This window comes from Paroedura picta, chromosome 5 (assembly GCF_049243985.1).
Source record: "Paroedura picta isolate Pp20150507F chromosome 5, Ppicta_v3.0, whole genome shotgun sequence".
NCBI classification, from domain to species: Eukaryota; Metazoa; Chordata; class Lepidosauria; order Squamata; family Gekkonidae; genus Paroedura; species Paroedura picta.
Window position 1 is genome coordinate 113,518,366 of NC_135373.1, and position 27,124 is coordinate 113,545,489.

At 41.1% G+C, this 27,124-nt stretch overlaps 1 protein-coding gene across 22 annotated transcripts in view; it reads left to right on the top strand.

Annotated features, from left to right (window-relative positions):
- Nucleotides 1-27,124, top strand: part of ERC1 (ELKS/RAB6-interacting/CAST family member 1) — a 216,196-nt gene that overhangs the window by 24,753 nt on the left and 164,319 nt on the right. For 15 of the 22 annotated variants that reach the window (XR_013231416.1, XM_077340007.1, XM_077340011.1 and 12 more), the window contains exons 3-7: nucleotides 2,145-2,561; nucleotides 11,864-11,938; nucleotides 13,533-13,688; nucleotides 15,193-15,276; nucleotides 17,256-17,423. Coding sequence is in view for 21 of the 22 variants with exons in the window: in XM_077340007.1 (XP_077196122.1) it covers nucleotides 2,145-2,561; nucleotides 11,864-11,938; nucleotides 13,533-13,688; nucleotides 15,193-15,276; nucleotides 17,256-17,423 (900 nt within the window). In the remaining variant the exon portion in view is untranslated. The remainder of the gene's footprint in view (nucleotides 1-2,144; nucleotides 2,562-11,863; nucleotides 11,939-13,532; nucleotides 13,689-15,192; nucleotides 15,277-17,255; nucleotides 17,424-27,124) is intronic. The other 7 variants (XM_077340013.1, XM_077340018.1, XM_077340019.1 and 4 more) reach the window with 1 other exon arrangement.

Below are 27,124 nucleotides of genomic sequence, written 5' to 3' on the forward strand. Positions count from 1 at the left end.
ACCTGGTGGAATGAGCTCCCAGAAGAGCTAAGAGCCCTGCAGGATCTACCAGCTTTCCGCAGGGCCTGTAAGACGGAGCTCTTCCGCCAGGCATATGGTTGAGGCCAGGGCAGCTCTCCCACTAATCCATCAGAGGATCCCCTCCAATATTGAGATCTCTAACATCGAGATCATGGTTAGATCTATTGTATTGGTGCCACCCTCTTCTGAACATTATTCTTTCCACCAGGCTGAACTAAGATCAGAATTGTGACCACCGCCGCTATATGTTATATGTAACTTTTAATTGGGGTTTTTATGGGGATTTTATTGTGTTTTAACTATTTATGTTGTAAACCGCCCTCAGACCTATTGGGAGAAGGGCGGTCTAAAAATTAAATAATAATAATAATAATAATAATAATAATAATAATAATAATAATAATAATAAAACCAAATATGGGTTTTCTTCCCCAAGTGGTCTCTAAGTAACTTCTTGGTCAAGAGGCCTCCCTCTTGACCTCTCCCCCCCACACACACCCCTAGCTCAGAAGCAGAGAAGATGTTCTTAGCTTCATGGAGTGGGCTGATCCAGGCAATATAGGAATCTCCTCCCTGCCTATACCCCCAAAAGAGTTTTGCGCTCTGCCACTTCCAACTGGCTATGGATCCCTGGCCCCGGAGAAGCACGCCGGTCCTCAACAAGAGCCAGAGCCTTCTCGGTTCTGGCCCCCACCTGGTGGAACAAGCTCCCTGAGGAGATCAGAGCCCTGCCCAACCTTCCACAGTTCTTCCTCTCCCGTTTGCCTGATCCAATGAAATGGCTTGAATAAACACTTTGACTTTATTTCTAAATAAATAAATCGTCTTGCCAGCCATGAGATAAGCCTCTAATTATAAGCCTTCCACTCACATTGTTTTCCTTTTGAAATATCCCTTTAGCTCATTTTTCCTCATGGATTTCTGCTACATTTGTTGGTATCTGAAAGGGGGTAGGTAGCATCCAGCTGTGGATTTTGTCCTGAAGTGTATGGATCTGTGGGATAGTCTCTGTCCCTCCAGTCGCAGCTGTGACTGCTCCCTACTTTATTTACACTTTTTGGTCTGCTGCCTCCAGCAGTGTTTGTATGTGAGGGCCAGTTCCATATGGACTGTCCAGCCTTCAGCCTAAATAAATAGAAATCTAAGTACTTACAAAGAAGGGGGCACATTTGATGAAGTCGTTGACTTGTGGAATTCACAAATATTGTAGTGATTAAAAGCAGCTGGTGGCTTTAAAAGAAAACTTGACAAATGCATTGATGATTCTATCCGTTCAGTTGTGTCCGACCCTCGGCAATTCTATAGGAAAGTCTTCGCCATGAGTCCCTGTCTCTGAATGCTTCTTTTAATTGGTTCATGGTCATCCCTGTATCGGCTTTGATCGTGTTGAGCCAGTGGACCCTTTGGCGACCACGTTTCCTTTTGCCGCTGACCATGCCAAGCATTAATGATTTTTCTAACGAGTTTGATCGCATGATGTGTCCAAAGTAAGTGAGCTTCAGCCATAATATCTTCCCTTCTAATGTCATAGTTGGTTTGCTCCTCTCTAAAACTGTCTTGTTGGTAACTTTGGCTGTCCATGGTATTTGCAGCATTTGTCTCCAACACCATAATTCAAAAGCATCTATTCTCCTCCTGTCTTCCTTCTTCAAATGCATTAATGGGGGGGGGGAATCTTTTTAATGTGACATTTCGATGTGCTATCTAGGAGAGTTATATCTCCTAACATCCTATTGTTCTAAACACTGTTAGTAGTGATTAGAATTGATGCTGTAGCATTAACGAGCTTTCTTAAATTCTGTTTCACTTTCCTGGGTTTTTTTACATTGGCTTTTTGGTGCCAACTCCATACAGTGTATCTGAATGCAATATATAAAATGTAATTTTTAAAACATATTGAAGGCTTTTACTGACAACATAAACATGGTGCGTATTGACTAGTATGGAAAATGTGTAAATGTACAAAGAACAAGGTGGGGCTTGCCTGTCATTTTCTAATGTTTGAGAGGTAGTTGATTTGCTATGCAAAAATGTGTGTTCCTTTCAAGTTTTATATACCTCTTAGCTCGTTGCCAAAACCCCTTACATGTTAGCAAACTCACTTATTTGGGTTTTATTTCCAGCATATGCAGATGACAATTCAGGCTCTTCAGGATGAGCTTAGGATCCAGAGAGACCTGAACCAGCTTTTCCAGCAAGACAGCAGTGGCAGACCAAATGAACCTTTTGTAGCAGAACTTACAGAGGAAAACTTTCAGCGACTGCATGCAGAACATGAACGCCAGGCCAAGGAACTCTTCTTGTTACGCAAAACTTTGGAAGAAATGGAGCTGCGCATTGAAACTCAGAAGCAAACCTTAAATGCTCGTGATGAGTCCATCAAAAAATTGTTGGAAATGCTACAGAGCAAAGGGCTGTCTGCAAAAGCCACAGAGGAAGATCATGAGAGGACCAGACGGTTGGCAGAGGCAGAGATGCATGTTCACCACCTGGAGACCTTACTGGAACAGAAGGAAAAGGAGACCAATCTGCTGAGAGAGGTGAGTAGTGATCCTTGTATGAAAACCCTTTTGCTCCTCCATTCAGTTCTATTTTTTTTCTTTCACAGTTTAAAGTTAATTACTCTTCATCCTTATCTCTCAATTTATCCAGCGCTTCTCAAGTAATTAGCTATTCTTCCCCACTTAATGTTTTTTTGTTGGCATTAGATGTGTAGTTTAAAATGTTGGATGCTATGTAAATCCCGTGTACTCAATATTTAGTTACTATACACTTGGAACAATATTCATTGGAAATAATTGACAAAACTACATTTGTTCAATCCTACCTTAATTTTTCGTTGTCTATTTTGAAATTCTTTGCAAAGTAGTAAACCTAAGTGAGTGTCTTGCATCATCTAAATGCTAGCAACATTTAATTCTTGGATAAAGTTTTTTGTATTAAAGGAAAACACTAATCCACAAAAACATATCCTGGAACAAAATGTTGTTAAAGTGCCACAAGAATCCTATGCTGTTTTTTTTTTCTGCAGCAGATTAACATGGCATCTCCTCTGATAAGGAAGTGCCTGTTTCTTCCTTTAGTCTGTTAAAGTGACTGATGACTTTTTATAGGCCTGAGAAATAGGCCTACATCTAGAAATTTGCATTGTTTTACTTCAGATCTCCTTACCATAAATAACTCATTCTGACCACAGTGTGTTCAGTTCACTTATTCTGTATATGTCTTATGATGGAAGCCTGTGTGTATAGGAAGCCTGTGTATTTTGATGGCAGTTTCAAGGTATTGTCACAACAGGAAGTGATACAGATGTGGGTACCCTTACTCAAGTTTGAAACGTTTACCTCAGCTTGGTGCATGAAGCCTGCCTCATTACAATGATTTGTTCGGACAGGATTGTGATATTATTCCTGAATCCCTCTTATGTTTGTTGAGCTGAGATTTACAGTGGATGAAGCTGCATGTCTGAAAGTAAGAAAACATTTGCTTGAATCAGTATATTGGCCTATGTATTTGGTTGTATTTTAAAAACTAAATGAACAGTTACCTGTATTTAGAAATACAAGAGAAAATCTTGGCAGCAGTAATCTGTGCTTGCTCTGTAGTTTCCATGGAAACAGTCAGATTGCTATGAAAGGATATTTGATGAAATCATTTTCTGCCTTGGATTCATAGCCTAAAACATTGCTTAAAATGTAATAACTGTTGCTTTCTGGAACATTGCATTCTCCAATTTAGTGTAAACAGTTCACAAAATTATGGTAAAATTTAGCTGAATAACACTACAGACAGTAGGCACCAAATAAGTATCATGCTACCTAAATGTTTTTTGTCATTTTATTCCTCAGAAAATGGGGTGGGGGGAGGCAGACTGATGAAAGGCTTTTCATGCATTCAGGTGAAGGTTAGGCAGACAAGAAGTAGAAGTAGGTTTTTTATTTATTATTATATACCAATTGATATATATTTTGCCTTTTGGCTAAAAAGGCTAAAGACAGTTATCTTATATTTTATATATTTGCTCTATTCGCTTTATGTTTTATATATTTGCTGTACCAAACTTATGGCAGCATGCAAAACCAAAATGATATTTCATGTTATTTTGCTTCTCTGGTTCTGTAAGTAAAATATATGCAGAGGAGCGTTTTAGATGTAGAGAATGCCGACGCCTTGAACTGTTAAATAAGAAGCGTAGTATCGTCGTAGTATCCAGTGAATGCTTTTTCATGGCTCTGTATTGGTCAATAGGTGTTTCTCAGCACCACCCAAAGCTTCCAAACACTTCAGGGACAGTTTAAGCACATTTGAACCCTATTGCTTCTGGATTGATGGGAAATTATTCTAACTGATGACGATGCTAGTAGCAAGCAAGTTAAGTCGAATACATCTCTTAAATGTTATAGTTTTCTTTCCAGAATTATTATTGTTATGGTTATATGCTGACATGCCATTTTTTGGTCACCCTTTCTTCCTATTATGCCAAGGAAGAATTTAGAGGTAATAAAATTTCTAATTTCTGCCAGTAGCGGAATGTTCTGTGAAGGGTATGATGATCCTTATATTCTGAACCTTAAAAGCATAAATAAGCTTACATGCTTATGATTGGATTTCCCTCTCCTCCTTCCACTCCTCTAGTTCTAGTCAATTGTTCTTGGCATACTTTAAAGAGAAAGCTATTGCTTGGGATCAGTTGAAAAGGACCTGTTTAAGGTACACTGAAAACTGATTTCATACATGTCACTTTGATTCTCTTTCACCTGATGTTGGGGGAGTGCACATGTGAAAGACAGAAATGTGTCAAGAATGAGCGGAGAGGAGAGGGAAAAGAGCACTGCAAGTTCAGCAAAAAGGGAGTACAGCAGACACTGCCCTGTTCCCTTCATTCTAGCTTTGCTTTCCAGTTCTCCACTTCCTACTGCCTAAATTCTCTCTGTGTATTTAATGTAACTAAAAAGGCATGTCACTTTCTTCCACAATTGTGATCTTGAACTCTGTTATCCATATCTTTCTCCATATCCCCAATTCCTAAACACTGAAGATTTTTTAAAAAATTGTTTAGAGAAGGCTGCGTTTCATCTGTATTGATCTGTAGACTAATAATTTAATTACTCCCCCCCCCCAAAAAAAAATAAACCTGACAGAATTGCAGAGAAAAGAAATAGATAGGGATGTTAACACTGTATGGGTTAGAAATAAAATCACCATCATTATTGTACCAGCAGTACCTTATGTAACCAGAGGCAGGGGAAAGAGAAGACAAGTAATGTAAAAAGGTAGCATTGTATATAATATTATGGGATTGTGTTTACAAATAGTTGTAAGGTGCTGAGGCTCAATATCGAAGAGAGGGTGGGGTTATCATCTCCCACACAAAGTGATGGGGAAAATTTAGTCCAAAAGTGCCTTTAAGACCATCAAAGATTTATTCAAGGCGTGAGCTTTTGAGTGCATGCACACTTCTTCAAACAAAATCATAAGAGCACAGATATAAGGATAAAGTAAATTAGTGGCAAATTAGTAAATTGTGTCATAATATCCAAACTATGCAGTGTGGTAATTCTTTGCTATAACAGCTAATCAGTCCTTTTGAGTTCAGTTGTAGTTCAGTTGTCATGGTTAGTCATGGCAAATCTTGCCTCATCACTGAATGGCCTAGTTTCTGTTCATGTGTTTTGTTGTGTGTGCTTTAATCATGCAGTTTGTGGAAGCATTGTGGGTTTCTACATTTAACATACCTGAATATGGGAAGATTCTTTTTCTAAAGTGTATCTATATGAAATGGAATAGAATCCTGCTGCCCTCCTCTCACTGTGATATCAGGAAAATCCAAACATAGGGAACCCAGATTTTATCTGGAAATTACCTTTCTTTCATGTAACTGAGCAGATAAGGAGAACTGTTGATTTTCCAGTGGTTTGTCCAAGTTATAAGACTTAGGGCCAAACGAAATGTGACAGCAGCCACAGGTCCATCCTGTGGCCACCAATGCTGTTTCAAAAGTCATTGCAATGTCTTAATGGCTGGTGAGGCCTTTATCTGGATCCAACATACAGCACAGCAGCCCCTGGAGTTCTTGTTTCTCCTCCCTACCTTTTCAAGTGCCAAAATAGCCATCAGGGCTGTTTCTGCATCTGAGTAGACATGGGAAGGGAACAGGGGTCCTGAGGACACCAAGCCACATATTTGATACTGAACAGGGCCTTGCAACATTTTTTTTTAACTACAGTAGCTTTAAAAGAGTGTTGGTGGCCATGGGATGGACCCAAGGCTGCTGTCAACTTTAGTTTGGCACATCTGTCTGCTAGTATATAAGGTTAACCTAAAACAACTTCCCATAATTCAAAGATACAATTTAAACAAACAAAACCATTTAAGAAGCTACGTCTTTGGCCAATCCTGTACTCACTAGGACAGTTCAGCCACAGGTTGCAAGCCACAGGCCATGTGCCAAGTTAAGGGCCAAGTGTCCTTCAGCTCATGCTAAAAGCTAACACCTCTGGTCAAGCTTTATTCCTGTAACCAGAAAAGAAAACAAAAGACGGTTAGATTGTACAGAATTGGCCAAGAGATTACTTTTCAGTCTTTCAGATGCTTAGATACCGTATAGAAGCAATACTTTGTCCATGGTTGATCCTTAAAAAAAGATTTGTTACAAAATTTAACTTGACTAGGAAATGTCCTTCAGAAAGATTCCTGTTATGTAACTGCCAGGAGCAGTCTTAGATTTTATTGGATGTGCTTTCTTCCTTGGGATTCTTTTGGGTGCTGTTTTTACTACAATTTATTTTTTGTATTTATTTTATTACATTTCTATAGTGCCTTCCCCTAAGCCTGAGGGTGGTTCACATAGAACGTAACAGAATAATACATTAAGCTGACTGATTATAACATACAAAGATAAAGATAACAGTAATAACAGTAAACCGATAATAACATTCTAACAATGAATAATCTAACAGGCCTATGATTGGTCAGATCTGTTGCATGGGTTCAAGGGAAGGGAGGATTGGGGGCCCTGTAGGTGTAGGTTTGGTTGACTTCAACCAAATGCCTGGTGGAGGAGCTCCCTTTTGCAGGCCCTGTGGAACTGTTTTAGTTCCGTCAGGGCCTTAATCTCCTCTGGGAGCTCAGGTTCAGGACAGAAAAGGCTCTGGCCCTGGTTGTCAAGTGAACTTCCTTAGGGCCAGGGATCACTAGCTAGCTGGAGGAGGCGGAGCGCAGGGCTCTTTGAGGGATGTAGGCAGAGAGGTGGTCCTTCAGGTACACTGGCCCCAGACCTCATGAGTTGCGTAGGGTGAGTTGCAAAAGTCTAGTCTGGAGGTGACCGTCAGATGGATCATTATGCCTAGGTGTTCTGGGGCCAGGTTGGGTGCTAGTATGCTTAGCAAAGATGGTAGAAGGCCACCTCTTGTGACCTTGGGCCTCCATGGAGAGGGAAGCATCCAGGATCATGCCCAGGTTCCTGGTGGAGGGAACCAATGATAGTTTCAGTCAATCCACGTTGGGCAGACATGCTTCCTCGCTTGGACCCTTCCTGCCCAGCCACAGGATCTCTCTCTTTGACAGATTGAGATTTAGACAACTGTGCTTGAGCCACCTCATCACTGCTTCCAGGCAGCTGGCTAATGCTTCTGGGGGAGAATCAGAGTAGTCATCCATCAGGAGGAAGAGCTGCATGTTGTTCACATATTGGTGACAATCCAGCCTGAATTTCCGTACCAGTTGGGCAAGAGGGCTCATGAAGATTTAAATAGGATTGGACCGCTCCTTGCAGGACTCTGCATGTGAGCTGGTGGGGGCTTGAAGATATCTCCTAGTGCTAGCCTCTATCCGTGACTCCAGAGAAAGGAGATCAGCCATTGAAGGGCTGTCCCCCAAATTCCATTATTGGTAAGACAATGAACTAGAAGCTCATGGTCAACTGTGTCGAACGCTGTTGAAAGGTCTAATAATACAAGCAGCACCAACCCGTCTCAGTGCAATTGGCAGCTGAGGTCATCTGTCAAGGCAACTAGTGCTGTTTCTACCCCATGGCCAGGCTGGAAACCTGACTGGGATGGGTCTAGGACTGAAGCTTCTTCCAGGAATGCTGATATTTGGTCCGTGATCGCCCTTTCAGCCATTTTCCCCAGGAACGCTAGGTGCGAAATGGGTCTGTGGTTGTCGAGCTCTCTTGGGTGCATAGGTGGTTTTTTTCAGCAGGGGTGAACCATTTCCTCTTTTAACCCCTCTGGGAATTCTCCTATTTTGAGGGAGGGGTTGATTATCTCCTGGAGGGGGCCCGTTATTCTTATGTCTGGTGTTTTTATTAGCCACAATGGTCCAGGAGTCTAGCAGGCATGCGGTTGGTCTCGCTGCTGTAAGCATCCTGTCCACTTCAATCAGTGTGATTCATCTGAAGTTACTCAGTGTTCTCTCCAAAGATGGCCAAGGGGCCTCCAGTTCACTTTCTGTATCTAAGGTTGGAGGGAGGTCATGGTGCAGAATGACTAGCAAATGCCTCACAGCTGATATCCAATTGGCTATTATTTTGTTGCCCTTCCTCTAGAGCAGTTAGAGATCAATCTACATTTTTAATTAAAGGTTCAATTATGGTCCAGTTTCTTCAATGGAGTGTCTTATCAAATAGCCAGATTTACTTTGTTCTGAAAGAATGTAGAATCCCTGTGGTAGCTGCAAGTTTCTCAGACTTGTAACATTGTGCTGCTATTTTAAACACAGTTAAGTCATGTCCAAATGGACGTAAAGAAACATTGTTGTTTTTGTCAATAAGATCAATAATTAAAACTCATCTTTGTTCACAAAAGAACAGAAAGCCTTTAGGGAAGCACTAAAGTTAGAATTCAGCATATCTGGAGGAAGAAAGTTTAATTGAGATTCAAATCCCAAATTGGTCTCCTGGTATGCTAAAATGCTTCTGCAGTTTGCTGATTTTGGCTGTGCTGCTAGGGTGATATATTCTTTTCCATTCTTTTCTATTGTCTTTTTTCTAGTTGCTTATGGTGTTTGATGATCTTAATTGTTGGTGTTTATGTTTTCTGCTTTTTTGTTGTTGAATTTCTTGTTAGGAGGTTGTATTAGCTGGAAGGCTGAATACAGATATTAAGCTGAAGTGTAAAGATAAGCCTGAAATGCTGCAGGGCATGTCTACAAAATAAGAGCCACCAAAAAGAACACACATTTATTTTGAGTGGGTGACAGCCTTGCTACCAATGGTAAACTGCCAGTGTGGCCTCTGAACTTACAACCTCTCAAGTTCATGAGAAGAGGCACTCCCTTAAATAACACAGACCTGTTCAGTGTAGGACTTGAAGCACTAAATCAGCATCTTCCCCAAATACAACTGACTATCACCTCCTGGCACCACCATATTCTTGATGTAGCTTACATAAATGCAGCCCTGTGTATAATATGCTGCAGTTGTAGACATCTAGAATGCACCAGGCATGCAACCTAGTAGCGTGTCTGGTGTTGCCCATAAAGAGATGCTGTTGGAGTATCAATTAAAGCTGTTATAAAAGCCCTTTTGAGGCCAGGAGCATATCCAGAAATACTCCCAGCATGAACTCGATTTTTGAAAGAAGTGTGATCTCCCACCTAAGACAAAAAGAAACAGTTTATTATTTCCTGGATTCCAATATACATAACAGTTTTATCCAGATTGTGTTCACACTTATCCACATCCAGTCTATTTCTGACTTGATTCTTTTTAACTTCCTACACCTAAATCTGCTGCTGTGTGTGTGTGTTTAATCTGCATACATACCACTTCACCCTAAACGTTTATAGGTGGTTAAGATAGATTCCTGTGGGACTCCAAACAGTGGTTAGTTATGGAGTGTAACAGTAATCCCCAGCAGTGCCTTGTGCTAGCTACTCACAGAGTGGAGTAGCACCAAACAGTGCCCCTAACTCCCAGAGTACACAACTAGTTTGGAAAATAATGAGGCCAATGATTTAAAGAGCTTCTGAGGGGTAGATAAGAATAAACTGTGTCTCCCTTCTCCCAATCTTTGTGGGAAGATGTGGTAGCCAGTATTGGGCTCCCACTTGTGAAAGAAGAACTGAGTGGTTAATTTAGTTCAGTGGTTTTCAGGAGCGGCTAACTAAATGCCTCTCAGTGTTTACAAACAGGGTATTAATGGCAGTAAGTAATTTCAGAAGAATTCTGTAATATGTCAAATAATCCCAAAAGTATTTTTGTGGTTAGAGGTAGAGTTATGACAAAGTGTATAGTAAGATTTTATTCTAGAGCAAGGATTATCATATATAGGAAATCCCATCCTACTTGTGGTCCTTGCTTTCTCTTTTCTTAGAATCATAGAGTTGGAAGGAACCTGCGGGTCACTTAGTACTTGCAAGAAACTCGCAATTAACTGCCCACCTACAGTGACCTCAAAAATCTCCAGAATCCATCCTGACCTGGAGGAAATTCACCTACCATCCCACAATGGCAAATAACAATTTCCTGGGTCATCATTCTTGTCTTTGTTCTTTTGTGTCTCTTCCTTCCCACCCATCTCTGCTGCCTCCTTTATTTCTCCCCCCCCCCCTATTAAGCTGCCTACTTGCATCTTGAACTTATCATGGTTGTCTCCTCCTTCCTCTTCTTATCACTTGGTGCTTCTGTTTTCTTCCCTCCATACTTTGAAAAAAATTGCTAAGTTTTATGTTGGTATTAAGTAATAATTAGGTAATTCCACCTGTAATCTTATGAGATCTTAAGTGCTTAAAAATGATCTTCAGTTCCCGCATTGCTCCCCAAAAGGAGGTGAGATTAATCTATAAGCCTAGTGATTCCCTGCAAATTTGTAGGAACATTTCCTCTTTTTACCTGACCTTATTTGGGAGATATTTTGATTTGTACTGTGTGACCAAATCCACAATTATATATATGTTGTAATTGTACATTGTTTTAGCAATGTGGAGTGCAGTTAAAGAAGTTATAATTTCTCAATAATAACTGTTTCATGATTTCCTCAGGTTTCCCAAGAAATATAAATATACAATATGATAATGTTATATAATTTTATTGTTTATAACCCCCCCCCCCAACCTAATGTATTTCACAGTGTTGTTGTCAGGATAAAATGGTGAGGAGAATGATGTAAGCTGCTTTGGGTCCCCATTGGGGAAAAAGGCAAGATATAAATGAAGTAAATCAATAAGGATGGAATAAACTAGATTTTACCTTCCAAGATACAGACTTGGTTCTAACAATAAAAGCATATATCTAGTCATTCCTAATCCTCATTACCTATTCCTTCATAACCACAGCAATAAAATCATTTGTTCCCATGCCCATTGCTTACTGCTTTGATGAACTTGCCAGTCTAGTATTTTACAATCCCTGCAGTCTCTCTGGAGAGAGCTGTCGTCATCTGTAACTAGGTGGTTGCTGTTCTGAGTCTGTAGGAGTGTTACTGGCACAGATGCTTTATCAGCTTGTTAAGTGCATACCAGATTGTTGCTGTTATTTATTAATCCTCTTTTTAAAAAGTATTTTTATCCTTCCACCGGAAAACCAAAAGTTTGAAGAAGCCATATAAGGGATCCTTTATCTTAGAGATATTTCTAAGTTGCCTTCAGGTTTAGTCCCGTCAATAGTTTGCTTTTTGAAAATGCAGAAGACTGTGTGGTACAGTGCTTCAGTTGTGACTGGTGGAGTGGAGAATGTGTTAATATTCTGTTTAGTGGATTGTAACTGTCTTTTTGCTTGATGTGAAAAGTCACTTGAAGTGCAGCACAGAAGTAGAAGGGAACTTTCTGAGCAACAGCCTTTTTTGACTGGATTTAATGGGCTGAAGTTAATAATTTTAATTCTTTTCTATTTCTTGTGTAGGAGATGCATCGTCGCTTTGAAAATGCTCCTGACTCAGCCAAGACTAAAGCTTTGCAGACTGTTATAGAAATGAAGGTAAGATATTTTAGTGTAGCAGAAAGAACAATCAGCTAACGCAAAATGTGTAGTATTTAAACAAGCAGGTTGCACTGATATAGAGACAGTACAAGGTATAGTTGCCGTTCATATTGAGGATTTGAAGGCACTGACATTCACATCATAAATAGGGAAATACTTTCTTAATTGCAAGATGATATGAGATCAAAATGATATGAGATCAAAAAAAACCCTTTTATCAAATTCAAAGGCTTGACCATACTTTGTGGGTCTTTATTTATCTTTGAACTGGAGAACAACAGATTGCTTTTGAGAATTTGCTTGGTTTCAGAATGGTTTTTCTATCCATCTGGTTATTTGTGTGGTGATTTGAATCCCAGCAAGTAGTTAAAGTTATTTTCATCCCACCAAAGTAAACAGTTATATTTGTGCTGTTGTATACAGATTTTTCTTCTTAAACGTCAATTAGACCTTAAGAGAACTGGTTGGCTTTGGCCAATATTGCAACAAAGAGCCTCTATGATATTTGCAAAAATTGAATGGAAGGTATAGTGAAGTCTGGTTGAATGGGCACTACTTTTTCCATTTTGAAGGGCAATATATGCAAATGTTCAAGATCATTTCCAAAATTAATATATATATTAATCATCAGAGTTATTTACCTCAAGCGTAAAGTTTCTAAGCCAAAGATATAGGCCCAAGCAACTTACTTAGATGAGCCCATAAATGCTGATTACCCAGTCTTCTTTGTCAATTATTGAGTCTTTCAATGCTTACTTTCTTATAATTGAAAGCAATTTTGGAAAGTAAACCCAAAGTTTTTACCTCAAGAAAGCACAGTAACTGGATTCCACACATCTTTGGATATTACTATAATATTGAGTTCTTGTCAGGACTTGAAAATCCAGCAACTAGGTTATTTCAGAAGTGCAGGGATTACTGATTGGTTGAAAGGAATTAGCAGTTTTAAAGTTACGTTAATCGTTTTTCAATATGACATGGAGTACCAATGTACTATTGTTGGAATGAGCGGGAAGCAGTTTTCTATTTAGAATTTTTTTGTCTTATTAGATCCATATTTATAACAAGGTTCCATCTTTTTTATTCTCACTTCAGAATATTAGATACTGATCCCAAATGGAAGCACAACCATTTAGTCTTTATTAGGATTTCACTGTAGGTGTCTATTTAGCCAGAACCTGGCTTCCTAACAATATATAGTACAGTGCTTTTGAGTAGAAGAAGAAGAAGAGTTGGTTCTTATATGCTGCTTTTCTCTACCCGAGGAAGTCCCAAAAGCGGCTTACAGTTGCCTTCCCTTTCCTCTCTCCACAACAGACTCCCTGTGAGGGAGGTGAGGCTGAGAGAGCCCTGATATTCCTGCTGGGTCAGAACAGTTTTATCAGTGTTGTGGTGAGCCCAAGGTCACCCAGCTGGTTGCATGTGGGGGAGCGGGGAATCGAACCCGGCTCACCAGATTAGAAGTCCACACTCCTAACCACTACATCAAGAACAGTTCCACAGAAGCAATTGCAAATTGCATCTACTCAAAACATGTTGCTTTAGCAGTATGTCAAGAAGAAACTGAACATATTGCTACTTATCTCTGAAGGACTCTAAGATCTCCTCCATGGAGCGTGGACTCAGAGATCTGGAAGAAGAGATCCAGATGTTGAAATCAAATGGAGCACTCAGCACAGAAGAACGTGAGGAAGAAATGAAACAAATGGAAGTGTATCGTAGCCATTCCAAATTCATGAAAAACAAGGTAATAAGTAAACAATTTTTGTCAAACAACTAGAATCCACTTACTTAACAGGTACTACCACTGTATCAAAGAACTTATGAAGGACTCTTTCTACTTAGTTTCTGTTAGAGCAGTGATACTCACTGAGTGACTTACGAGCTATATGTAGCTCTTTGACATATCACGTGAGGACTTTCTAAGCACCATTCCCCAGTGTGGCACCTATATTTCAGAAACATATACTAGGTCTTCCCTGGTGGAGACTGATTGGCAGCTGGTTCCCCTGTTGAAACTGCTGCTGCTAGAGGAATGGAAAAGCTATGAACTCCCTGTGGTACGAGCCTCATGTCAGGGATGGAAAGTAAAAATGGCTGTTCTTGTTCATGGTAACTGCCAATGTCGCTGTCCATGATCCATGGAGTGAGTACCACTGCATTAGAGAAACAACAATAAAAACCTCGCCAGGAGCAGCAAACATACGTCAATGCTTAATTGAGGCTGGTAATACAAAATGTCCACATTCATATCAGTGAGTGTTGAATTACTTCTGCATAAGTAAATGGCCCTTTTAAAGTAGTATAGCATCCTTTACCCTTTCCCACAATTCTGGGAATTGTTTCTCATGTTTCAGCCAACACTTGAGTGATGTTTACCTTCTGAAGCTCCGATTTGAAATACTATGTACTTTGAAAACAAGGGTCTGTTAATACCTCTATCAAAACACATCCTGAATTTAATTATATAGCAGTATTGGATGGATGGTTTCTATGTGAAATAAACTGAAACAATGCCATAATGATATTAAATTAAAACTCAGGTTTCTAACTTGTTCTGTTACAGGTACATGATAACATCCAGGCAGACGGGATGGCTGCCTCAGGGGAAAATTGGTATGAGGTTTCCCCTCATGCTGCTCCTGAGGGTTCACTGTCCCTCAGGATAAACCTTTCTGGGAACTCAGTGGGTTGTCACAGGAAAGGAAGATGAGAAAGTTGTGTTCTGCTCATGAAAGTGCCTTCTGCGAAAGGAAAAACTTTGGATGGAACCTCCTGTTTCTTAAATAAAATCATTCTTTTATGAGGTTTTACAACGCCATGGGGTTGGAGTGAAAGAGCTGTGAACTCTTTTTCACTTCTTCCTGTCTCCCACTGCCTGCCACTGCCATTGGAATGTGGCTTGAGAGACCCTTGGAAACAGTGTGGGGTATGGTACGGGAAGGTGTGCCATTCATGGGAGAAATAGCAGAGCCCCAGCTCCCCAGGGGATGGAGTGGAAGTGCTTCTGTTTATGCAAAGGCCATGTGAACTCAAGCCCACAGTTACTGTAAAGCAGGGGTAGTCAACCTGTGGTCCTCCCGATGTCCATGGACTACAATTCCCATGATCCCCTGCCAGCGAACGCATATACAATCCTGACACATATACAAATGTTGAATTTGCTGGCTCTTTAAATTGTCGCTGTGTTGCCTGAGGAAGACTGATAGAAAACAATATCAATGTAAAAAAAAATAACAATGTCGTGGCAGGTAGAGCAACTGAAGGAAGAGCTAAATGCCAAAGAGGCTCAAGGGGAGGAGCTGAAAAAGAGAGTGGCTGGTCTTCAGACTGAGGTCTCTGCCGTAAGATTTATTTCTCCGTGTGCAGTGGCCGCTCACTTGGGTTCTGCGGACTCGGTTGCTTTCTGGGCAGCTTACACTTTGCTTACCTTTGCATTCTGCGATTACGAAGGGCACTCTGACTAACTGGCATTGCTCTGCTCTGTTTCTGCCCCTTGTTCCCATCTGGTTAGTCTGTATAGCATCACAGCCTATCCTCTGAACACCCAGTTCTGGTTATTTATTTTAAGGGGTCTCTTGTGATATGAAAACTTACTCTTTTTTCTCTCTCCAAGTTCTTTACAAAAATTTAAATCATATGTTCACAATGCATGTAGTGAGCTCTTGAAAACAAGGGCCCATATAAAATCTGACTGACTTTCTGGTTGCATGCCTGTGATTCTCTCTTTGTTAGGGGCTCTGTCATTTTGATAAATAATGTACAAGGCCAGAAGCAGCATTGTAGACCTTGTGCTTTTCCCCCTTCCTGTATGGCCTTGATCCAGAAAATGAATTCAATGCTTTGGGCTGTTTCAAGACTTTGACTTATTGTAGTCAGCATATTTGGTTACAGTTTCTTGGATAAAAACAAATTAATGCTGGGGACTGTCTTCGAGGCTGAAAGGGGAAGCGGTTTTTCTACATGAAAACTGAATTGCAATCTAACTCTAACTGCTTTACTGCTTTCCAATGTAATATTTGTTGTATCTGAACTGTGTGATTTGAAGACTTTTGGGAACCCATTCCATTAAAAAAAATGTTCTCCCTGATGCACAGATGTGACTAATTTTTCTGAGATATATATTGAGTGTTAATAGCACTTAATGCTAAGCACTGCGTACAAGTTCAGTAAGACCAACTCAGCCCGTAGGTTGTAGCTAGTACAGAAATTGTGGGAAGGGGGTTGGTAAATGAATAAAATGAAGAGAAAGCTGGAAGAGAACTTGAGAAGGGGGACAGAACGTTTTTCTCCAGGTATGTTGACAATCCTTTGCACAGGAGGAAAGACAGCTGTTGCCTCCTGTCAGTGTTTGTGATCACTCCTGTTGTTGCCTCCTCTTTCTTCCCCACCCTTACATGCAGACATTCTTTGATATACATTGAAAGCCAGCCTTTCCTGTTAACATCAATAATAGCTGGCTGCCAAGTCCAGTCAAAATTTGTGGACCTCTGAAAAATGATCTGGCAAAAATCCTGTAAAGCAAGAGCAATAGGCTACAGCAGTCAGAGGTGGTTAATAGGGTATTTTCTCATCTTCATGGGTAGGGAATAGAAGAGAATGAACACTCAGCCTCCTGATATGGCCACACCTCTTCCCATTTTTCAGTTCAACCTGGAAACTTTGTATTTACGAAATCGACTTCCTAAGGTTAAAATTATTATTAGCGGATTTCTACTCAGGGAAATGCTGCCTCTGTTTGTACGTGCATGGTTTGCAACATATTTTTTAATCCCACCTTTTTTGCTACCTGAGGCAGCTTAAAAGCATAATTGTCCAGAAAAACAGAAAAGGGCAACATTGCTATAATGCTGTCATATAATAAATTGAGCCGATGTAACTTCCATTGATCCAAGCTGCACAGCCTCCGGTTCTAAAAACCAATGTTTTTATTCATGCTGAGGGTTTTTAGTGCTTAAGGTAGCATAGGTTATGATGATGCAATATTTTCCTAATTTTTCCCGTCATGTTCCTTTCTGAATATCAACAAGCCGCAAGGGCCTTTGCCAGAAATGAAGCAATGTGTATATCAGCTACAGTTCAACGGCCTTTGTGAAAGAGCACCGTTTTTTAAATGCGTAACTTTTTAAATGGTTTTGTGAGTATACTTTAAAATCATGTTACTTTTTTATTTCTTGATTTGGCTTTATGTCATTTAAATATTTGAATTATACACTAAATAAGTATAAAATTATTTCTTCGACGGTTCCGTATGTTTTCTGTGATGCCTTAATGTGCGTTTGTCTATTAATCTTCTGTTTGGTTCCTCCATTAGATTAGCCAAGTGAAACAGGAGCTGTCACGCAAAGACACTGAGCTACTGGCCTTACAGACAAAGTTGGAAACTCTCACAAACCAGTTTTCTGATAGCAAACAGCATATTGATGTCCTCAAAGAATCCCTCACAGCTAAAGAACAGAGAGCTGCCATTCTGCAAACAGAGGTGAATGAGATGTCTTTGAAATATTGCTCTTTATTTATTACATTGGGCCTTTCTAATTGTGGGACAGATTGCACAAATATAGCAGTGCCAAAGCGTTCCTGACTATAATAGAATAGCACAGTGCTGAAAGAAAAATGCTGTTGGATCAAATTGAGGGGTCCATGTAGTCCAGCACCTTATTTCCAGAAGTAGTCAGTCATCTTGTCTGTCTAGGGCCAAACTATTCTTTCCACGGTTCAAGCTATTTGTAATGTGTGGATGTTTGGAAAAGCGACAGTTTGGCCTCACCTGGTCTAGAGCAGGGGTAGGCAAACTGCGGCCCTCCAGATGTCCGTGGACTACAGTTCCCATGAGCCCCTGCCAGCATTTGTCGGCAAATGGGCTCATGGGAATTGTAGTCCATGGACTTCTGGAGGGCCGCAGTTTGTCTACCCCTGCTCTAGAGTGTATTTAAAGTCTTCAAATAAGGCATGAATATGAATAATGAAACAGCCTTATACCAAAAGAAAACAATGGTCTCTCTAGCCCAGTGTTGCCCTCTCTGACTGGCAACAGTTCTTCAAATGGAGCATCATCAGTTATATATGATATTTTTAAACAGAAATTGCCAGGGATTGAGCCTGGGATCTTGTGGATGCAAAACATGTGCTCAGCCATGGAGATGCGGAACCTCCTTGCAACGGTCATTTCTCATTATTTGTCCCCCAATTTCTGGTGCTCAGATGTTGTTGCCCCCCGAGCATGGAGGTTTCACAGAGGTGGTACTCAGTAACCATTTGTATTAGCATTGTCTGTGGAGTTTTCTAAAATTATTATAAGGTTATCTAAGCTAGTGGCCATCAGTCACAACTTATGGTAACACAAGATCCATAAGTTGAATGTGTTCAGTGGAATATTGCTTCCCCACTGGCCTATTTTTCTGACTTTCTGCTTTAGCCACAAACTGCCATGAATGGCTTTAAAAGTTTGTGGAAGGTCATGATGGTAGACCCACCTTGAACTTTGGTTTGCAGACCACAAACAGGGCAAAATTTGTCATGAATTTTTATTTGTGATTTGATTTGTGCCCAGCCCTAGTCCAAGGACCGTCATCAGACTGGTGCCAATCACAATGTAAACAGAAGAATCGTGTCCTATTAGCAATGTGGCCTGTAGGCATGCTGGGTCTTATCTGCACCCTTACTCTTCTCTTGGTACACCTTATATTCATGCCAGTTGGTAGACACAGTGCTGGGACCCAGGAGAATCTTTGGTTACTGGGCCTTATGGATCCACTTGGAAGGTTTTCAAAAGGTGATACAAACAGTAGCTGCAACTGCCACAGCTGCAGTGAGTATAATAATGGATTTCCTGTTGGTGGGTGTCAATCATTGCCTGTGCTCTCAGTCCAGGAAGGCAAGTGGCTTGAACCTTTTCTTCCCACCATCACATTAAAATCTTCATTCAGGATGGAGCACTTAAGAATTTCTCTGCAGTCCACCACTGTCTTTCTAGATGTCAATATGAGGGCGGAAAGTTATTAAATATTCATTTGAACTACTCAGAACAGTCTGACTGTGACCCTAAAGGTTGTCTTCCTGGTGGCCCTTGCCCCTGCCAGGTGACTTTCTGATCTGTGTTTCTTCAGGATTGAAACAGGCCCATGTGCCTGCCCACCTTGCAGAACGATACTAAAACAAATCCACTCACACGTCTTGTAATACTACGGCAGGTACTAATGCAGTGATCGCCACCGTGAGGCATTCCCTTTCAGGATTCCTGCACCACATAGTGGACCCCCTGCTCCACTTACAAAGAAAGAAGTGTTGGCCTTACCAGTAATTTTCCTGCTCACTGATGGATGAAAGGGTGTTCAGGCCCATTTGAAGAGGCGGTCTTTCTGGATGAATACATTCTTGCACCCATTCTTCTATACTGGATTCTATAGTATACTTTCCTCTTTCCTTCTCTGATACACAATGTTCAGCAATTGCCTAGCCTCCGAGAGAGGCTGTTGAGACCAAGAACTTGAAATATCAAGCCCTGCGTGGTGGAGCAGCTGAGCAGGAGCAATTCTCTATATTGGGTGCCCTCCATCCACCAATAAGGGGGTGCCATTCATGGTAAATTCAACACTCTATCATGGCACTCCCTTAGAAGTCTCTTTGGGTATTGTTCATACACAAAAACTTTTTCTTGTAGATAAGATGTTCTATTCTCAGTACCTTTGCTGGGTTTTGTATGACTTTTGATATAAGGCAGCTAGAACTGAATATTATCCAAGGTGTAAGCTTTTGTGTGCACGCACATTTTCTCAGACAGCTTGAAATGGAAGCTACCAGTATATAGATATAAAAAGAGTTGTTATGTGCGAAGTCGTGTCCGACCCATCGTGACCCCATGGACAATGATCCTCCAGGCCTTCCTGTCCTCTACCATTCCTCGAAGTCCATTTAAGTTTGCACCTACTGCTTCACTGACTCCATCCAGCCACCTCATTCTCTGTCGTCACCTTCTTCTTTTGCCCTCGATCGCTCCCAGCATTAGGCTCTTCTCCAGGGAGTCCTTCCTTCTCATGAAGTGGCCAAAGTATTTGAGTTTCATCTTCAGGATCTGGCCTTCTAAAGAGCAGTCAGGGTTGATCTCCTCTAGGACTGACTGGTTTGTTCGCCTTGCAGTCCAAGGGACTCGCAAGAGTCTTCTCCAGCACCAGAGTTCAAAAGCCTCAATTCTTTGACGCTCGGCCTTCCTTATGGTCCAACTTTTGCAGCCATACATTGCAACTGGGAAGACCATAGCCTTGATTAAACGCACTTTTGTTGGCAGGGTGATGTCTCTGCTTTTTAGGATGCTGTCTAGATTTGCCATAGCTTTCCTCCCCAGGAGCAAGCGTCTTTTAATTTCTTTGCTGCAGTCCCCATCTGCAGTGATCTTGGAGCCCAGGAAAATAAAATCTGTCACTATCTCCATTTCTTCCCCATCTATTTGCTAGGAATTGAGAGGGCTGGATGCCATAATCTTTGTTTTCTTGATGTTGAGTTTCAAGCCAACTTTTGCACTCTCCTCCTTCACCCGCATCAACAGGCTCTTTAGTTCCTCTTCACTTTCTGCCATTAGAGTGGTATCATCTGCATATCTGAGGTTGTTGATATAAAAAGAGGGTGAACAGCAAATATGCATATAAGATGTTTTAACTGATTCAAGGACTGGACTCGAATTTTGTTCGATAAAATCACGTTAGCCATTAGAGGGCGCCAATGTATCAGTTTATCCGTTTCTAAAAAGAAAGATTCAAAGTGTTGGTCTGAAATAGCACAATAAAATCAGAGTCCTACTGGACTCTGATTTTAATTTCTAAAAAGTTATCTACAGTAATTTTGAAGAAGGCTGCCTTTAGGAGTCAGCTAAACTAGAGGAAAGTGAGAAAACTATGTCATAGTGGCAAATATTTCATAATATATATATCATATGTTCCCCCTTCAAGGATCGCTGCCTTGTTGTGGCAAGGGGGCTTGCGTAGCTCAGTGAAGCTATGAGCTATGCCGTGCAGGGCCACCCAAGACGGACAGGTCATAGCTGAGAGCTCTGACAAAAGGTGATCCACTGGAGAAGGAAATGGCAAACCACTCCAGTATCTTTGCCATGAAAACTCTATGGACAGTTCCAATAGGCATAACGATATGACGCTGGAAGATGAGCCCCTCAGGTCGGAAGGTGTCCAATATGCTACTGGGGATGAGCAGACGGCTAGTACGAGTAGCGCCAGAATGAATGAAGCGGCTGGGCCAAAGCCGAAAGGACGCTCAGTTGTGGAAGTAACTGGTGGCGAAAAGACAGTCCGATGCTGTAAAGATTTTTATTCCATAGGAACCTGGAACGTCAGATCCATGAATCAAGGCAAGCTGGACGTGGTTAAACAAGAAATGAGAAGACTGAACATCGACATTTTAGGAATCAGTGAACTAAAATGGACAGGAATGGGTGAATTTAATTCAGATGACCATCAGGTATACTACTGTGGACAAGAATCTCGCAGAAGAAATGGAGTAGCCTTCATAATCAATAAGAGAGTAGGAAAAGCAGTCTTGGGATACAATCCCCAAAATGACAGAATGATCTCAGTTCGAATCCAAGGCAAACCATTCAACATCACAGTGATCCAGGTCTATGCCCCAACCACTGCTGCTGAAGAGGATGAAGTTGATCAGTTCTATGAAGCCCTACAACACCTTATAGAAGCAACGCCAAAAAATGATGTGCTTATCATCATGGGGGATTGGAATGCTAAAGTAGGAAGCCAAAAGATAACTGGGATAACAGGCAAGTTTGGCCTTGGAGTACAAAATGAAGCAGGGCACAGGCTGGTAGAATTTTGTCAAGAGAATACAATGGTCATAGCAAACACTCTTTTCCAACAACCCAAGAGACGACTCTACACATGGACATCACCAGACGGTCAACACAGAAATCAGATTGACTATGTACTCTGCAGCCAAAGATGGAAAAGTTCTATACAGGCAATAAAAACAAGACCAGGAGCTGATTGTGGTTCAGATCATGAGCTTCTTGTTGCAAAATTTAGGCTTAAATTGAAGAAAGTAGGTAAAAGCACTAGGCCACTCAGGTACGAACTAAATCATATCCCCGACGAATATACAGTAGAGGTGACAAATAGATTTAAGGAATTAGATCTGATAGACAGAGTGCCTGAAGAACTATGGACGGAGGTTCGCGACATTGTACAAGAGGTAGCAACTAAAACCATCCCAAAGAAAAAGAAATGCAAGAAATCAAAATGGCTGTCTGAGGAAGCTTTACAAATAGCTAAGGAGAGAAGGGAAGTGAAAGGCAAGGGAGAAAGAGAAAGATACACCCAATTGAATGCAGAATTCCAGAGAAAAGCTAGAAGAGATAAGAATGCCTTCTTAAATGAACAGTGCAAACAAATAGAAGAAAACAATCGAATGGGGAGGACCAGAGATCTTTTCAAGAAAATTGGAGATATGAAGAGAACGTTTCATGCAAAGATGGGTATGATAAGGGACCAAAATGGTAGGGACCTCACAGAAGCAGAAGAGATTAAGCAAAGGTGGCAAAATTATACAGAAGAACTATACAAGAGCGAGCTTAACATCCCTGATGACCACAGTGGGGTAGTTACTGACCTGGAGCCAGACATCCTGGAATGTGAAGTCAAATGGGCCTTAGGAAGTCTGAGCAACAATAAAGCTAGTGGTGGTGACAGCATTCCAGTTGAACTATTCAAAATCTTAAAGGACGATGCAGTAAAAGTGCTACACTCAATATGCCAGCAAATTTGGAAAACTCAGCAATGGCCACAGGATTGGAAAAGGTCAGTTTACATTCCAATCCCAAAGAAGGGCAATGCCAAAGAATGTTCAAACTACCGCACCATTGCACTCATTTCTCATGCTAGCAAAGTTATGCTCAAAATCCTACAAGCTAGGCTACAGCAATATGTGGACCGAGAACTTCCAGAAGTACAGGCAGGATTTCGAAGAGGTAGAGGAACTAGAGATCAAATTGCCAACATACGCTGGATCATGGAAAAAGCTAGGGAGTTCCAGAAGAACATCTACTTCTGCTTCATTGACTATGCTAAAGCCTTTGATTGTGTGGAGCACAACAAATTGTGGCAAGTTCTTAAAGAGATGGGAATACCAGAGCATCTTATTTGTCTCTTGAGAAATTTATATGCAGGTCAAGAAGCAACAGTGAGAACTGAACATGGAATCACGGATTGGTTCAAAATTGAGAAAGGAGTTCGGCAAGGCTGTATACTGTCGCCTTGCCTATTTAACTTGTATGCGGAGCACATCATGAGAAAGGCGGGATTAGAGGAGTCACAAATTGGGATCAAGATTGCAGGGAGAAATATCAACAACCTCAGATATGCAGATGATACCACTCTAATGGCAGAAAGTGAAGAGGAACTAAAGAGCCTGTTGATGCGGGTGAAGGAGGAGAGTGCAAAAGTTGGCTTGAAACTCAACATCAAGAAAACAAAGATCATGGCAGCCGGCCCTCTCAATTCCTGGCAAATAGATGGGGAAGAAATGGAGATAGTGACAGATTTTATTTTCCTCGGCTCCAAGATCACTGCAGATGGGGACTGCAGCAAAGAAATTAAAAGACGCTTGCTCCTAGGGAGGAAAGCTATGGCAAATCTAGACAGCATCCTAAAAAGCAGAGACATCACCCTGCCAACAAAAGTGCGTTTAGTCAAGGCTATGGTATTCCCAGTTGCAATGTATGGCTGCGAAAGTTGGACCATAAGGAAGGCCGAGCGTCAAAGAATTGAGGCTTTTGAACTCTGGTGCTGGAGAAGACTCTTGCGAGTCCCTTGGACTGCAAGGCGAACAAACCGGTCAGTCCTAGAGGAGATCAGCCCTGACTGCTCTTTAGAAGGCCAGATCCTGAAGATGAAACTCAAATACTTTGGCCACCTCATGAGAAGGAAGGACTCCCTGGAGAAGAGCCTAATGCTGGGAGTGATTGAGGGCAAAAGAAGAAGGGGACGACAGAGAATGAGGTGGATGGATGGAGTCACTGAAGCAGTAGGTGCAAACTTAAAAGGACTCCAAGGAATGGTAGAGGACAGGAAGGCCTGGAGGATCATTGTCCATGGGGTCGCGATGGGTCGGACACGACTTCGCACATAACAACAACAACAATATCATATGTTGTGTGTGTGTGTGTGTATATATATATATGTATATGTATATGTATATATATATGTATATATATATATGTATATATATATGTATATATATATCTCATATAGCTCTCATGCCTACATTAAACACACACACACACACACACATATATATATAGTCTTAATACCCATAGTCTGTATACCAAAGAACATTTAGGAAATGGGAAATAACAAAACAGAATTCAGCTACATCAGTTGTGCAAGTTTTGCTGAAATTACCTTAAAATGATCTTAATTTTTGAACATCTGACATGGTCAAATATTTTGAAAACCATTTTTTGAGGAATTTCTCCCTAGAAAAAGACATGGGATGATGAATACCACTGACAAAGAGCAGTTACAGAAGCACTCCTCTGGTGGTATTCTAAGGAAACAAGCCTTAATTTGAGCTGTGGGCAACGTGTTGCAGTGCCCTATCACAGTGGTCCCCAACCTTTTTATCACCGGGGACCACTCAACGCCTTTTATTGAGGCCCGGTGGGGGGGGGGGTAGTTTACTCCTCTACTCTCAACCACTGCCCTAACGCTCTCTGATCGCTATGGTAATGTTTAAACATCCCTTCAAAATAAGATACAGACACGCCACAACAATGAACATAAGGAACATTTCATTTTCATGGAAATTTTAACTCATGACAATGACAAATCAATGGGAACCCTGAGCTTGTTTCTCTGCAATGAGATAGTCCCATCTGGGAGTGATGGGAGACAATGACACCCGAAGTGTGTTGTAAAGGGCTGGGGGGGGGAGGCATCCTTCAGGGCCCACCTCCAATTAGTCGAAGGACCACTGGTGGTCCATGGCCCACAAGTTGGGGATCGCTACCCTATCATATACAGTTTGGAAACCATCAGGATGCAGAGATATTGCAGAGTTTCAAATTCAGCTGAGTGTTTGATTCCCACATAGTAGAGGATCTTTCCTTTTCCCCCTGAAGTGGAGGACATCATTCAGTCAGGTAGGCAGGAACTAGATTTCTTCCTGCCTCCTTTGGTGAATCTTTATGTTCCTATCTTGGTAGGGAGAGCACCTGAATCAGAAGGCTTCTTAGCTTTAGATCTATCTCTTATTCTTCACTCCTTAGCTTCACCTTTGGTGTCTTCTGCCTTTATTACTTGTCTGCCCTGTCCTTGCTGTCATTCTCTTTCCATGACCTGCTCTTTGTTCTGTTTTTGGCTCAGTGAAGAGAGCAAAGAGCCTCCCCCGTGGTGGCCATTTTATTGTTCTGCTCAATAGCAGCGTTCCTCGGCTGCATTGGCTTGGCTGAAGGGGAGCTCAACGGAGATGGATTTCTTTCTGACACCAATTTGGAGGCTCCAATTGCAGCGGGAAGCACAGTGATGATCATTCCAACAGGCGCCCTCTCAAAATGGCTATCCCAGAGTGCAACACAGATCCAGTAAATCACCCCAAGAAGCATAGCCTCCTCCCAATCAGACTTTGCATCTCCAAAGAATTATTTGATATCTTGGTTCTTAGAGCAGAAAACACAGGCACACTGACAGCTGATTGGCCAGATGTGTTCCCTCTACTTCCAGTCCTCCCGAGATTCATCAGAAAAATCAGACCTCTACAGACAGAAAGGATAACCCCCTTTTGGCCTTGGAGACCCTGGTTCTCTGCATTCTTACAGATGACAACAGAGCCACCACTACAATTACCAGTATCACCAGATCTTTTACACCAGGAACCTGTCTGGTACCCTTGTCCAGACTGGTTGAAACGGAATACATGGAGACTGAGCAGTCACAACTTCTAAAAATGGGATACACCGTAGATGTCACTAGTACCATTTTAGCATCCAGACAGCCATCTACAAACAGGATATACAACTATACATGAAAAGCCTTTGCCCATTAGTGTAAAAGAAAGAGGATATACCGTATATCTCCCAAGGTCAAAGACAAACTGTTTGACAAACTGAATATGTTCTATTAAACACACATTTTACCAGTGTGCACTTTATTCTTTGTGGCCTGGAAGTGTGTGGGTTGCTTCTTACCTTAGCATTAAAATATTCTCGCATTAATGGTTTCTATGATAACTTTTCCACATTATAGATTCAAGTGGATGCACTCAAAAGCTCATACTTTGAATAAAGTTTTGTTAGTCTTAAAGGTGCTATTGAGTTCGTTTTTCTACATTATGTTATTGTGGTGGGATTTTAACATTTACGTTATAGCTCATAATGCTGTAATGTTATTCATTTTATGTGATATTAGGTTTACGTTCGGTAGAGTTACATAACCCTTTAATTATCTGGAATATTTATAATCCTCATATCTAGCATGTTTTCAAAGCAGATGACAACAAAAGAGAAAACTATAATGATAAATAAAAAATCTTTAGGTACACAGTAAAAAAAATCCATATACTACTGAGGAAGTCTATATTATTTCAGTGTCTCTTTATTGTACAAACAAAAAACGTTGTTCATATTTGTGAACTATACTGGCACTTTTATTGTCACTGAATAAATAATCAAAATAGGATTAGAAATTAGGGGATATCAACTGTTTATATCAGGGGTAGTCAAACTGCGGCCCTCCAAAAGTCCATGGACTACAATTCCCAGAAGCCCCTGCCAGCATTTGCTGGCAGGGGCTTGTGGGAATTGTAGTCCATGGACATCTGGAGGGCCGCAGTTTGACTACCCCTGGTTTATATGGTTCAAATTGTACCCCGGTTATTGGACTGTTGACTACTATTCGGTGGATCATCGTTCTTTACAAGGCTGGGGTTGGGGCATGGCTGTGGAGAGTCATGGGAGAGACTTCTTCTAGAGTAGCCTTTCTCAACTTTAGTGCTGAGAAGCCCCTTAAACATTCTTCAGGCTTTGAAAACCCCCAGAAGTGCCATGGTCATATAGAATATGGTTGGGTAGCTATAGACATGCCTACCTGGGGCCCCTCCAGGCCCATCAATGTCCATTTTTAACAAATTAACAAAAATGTTTAACAAGTTTTCAAAATTAATAAAAATTAA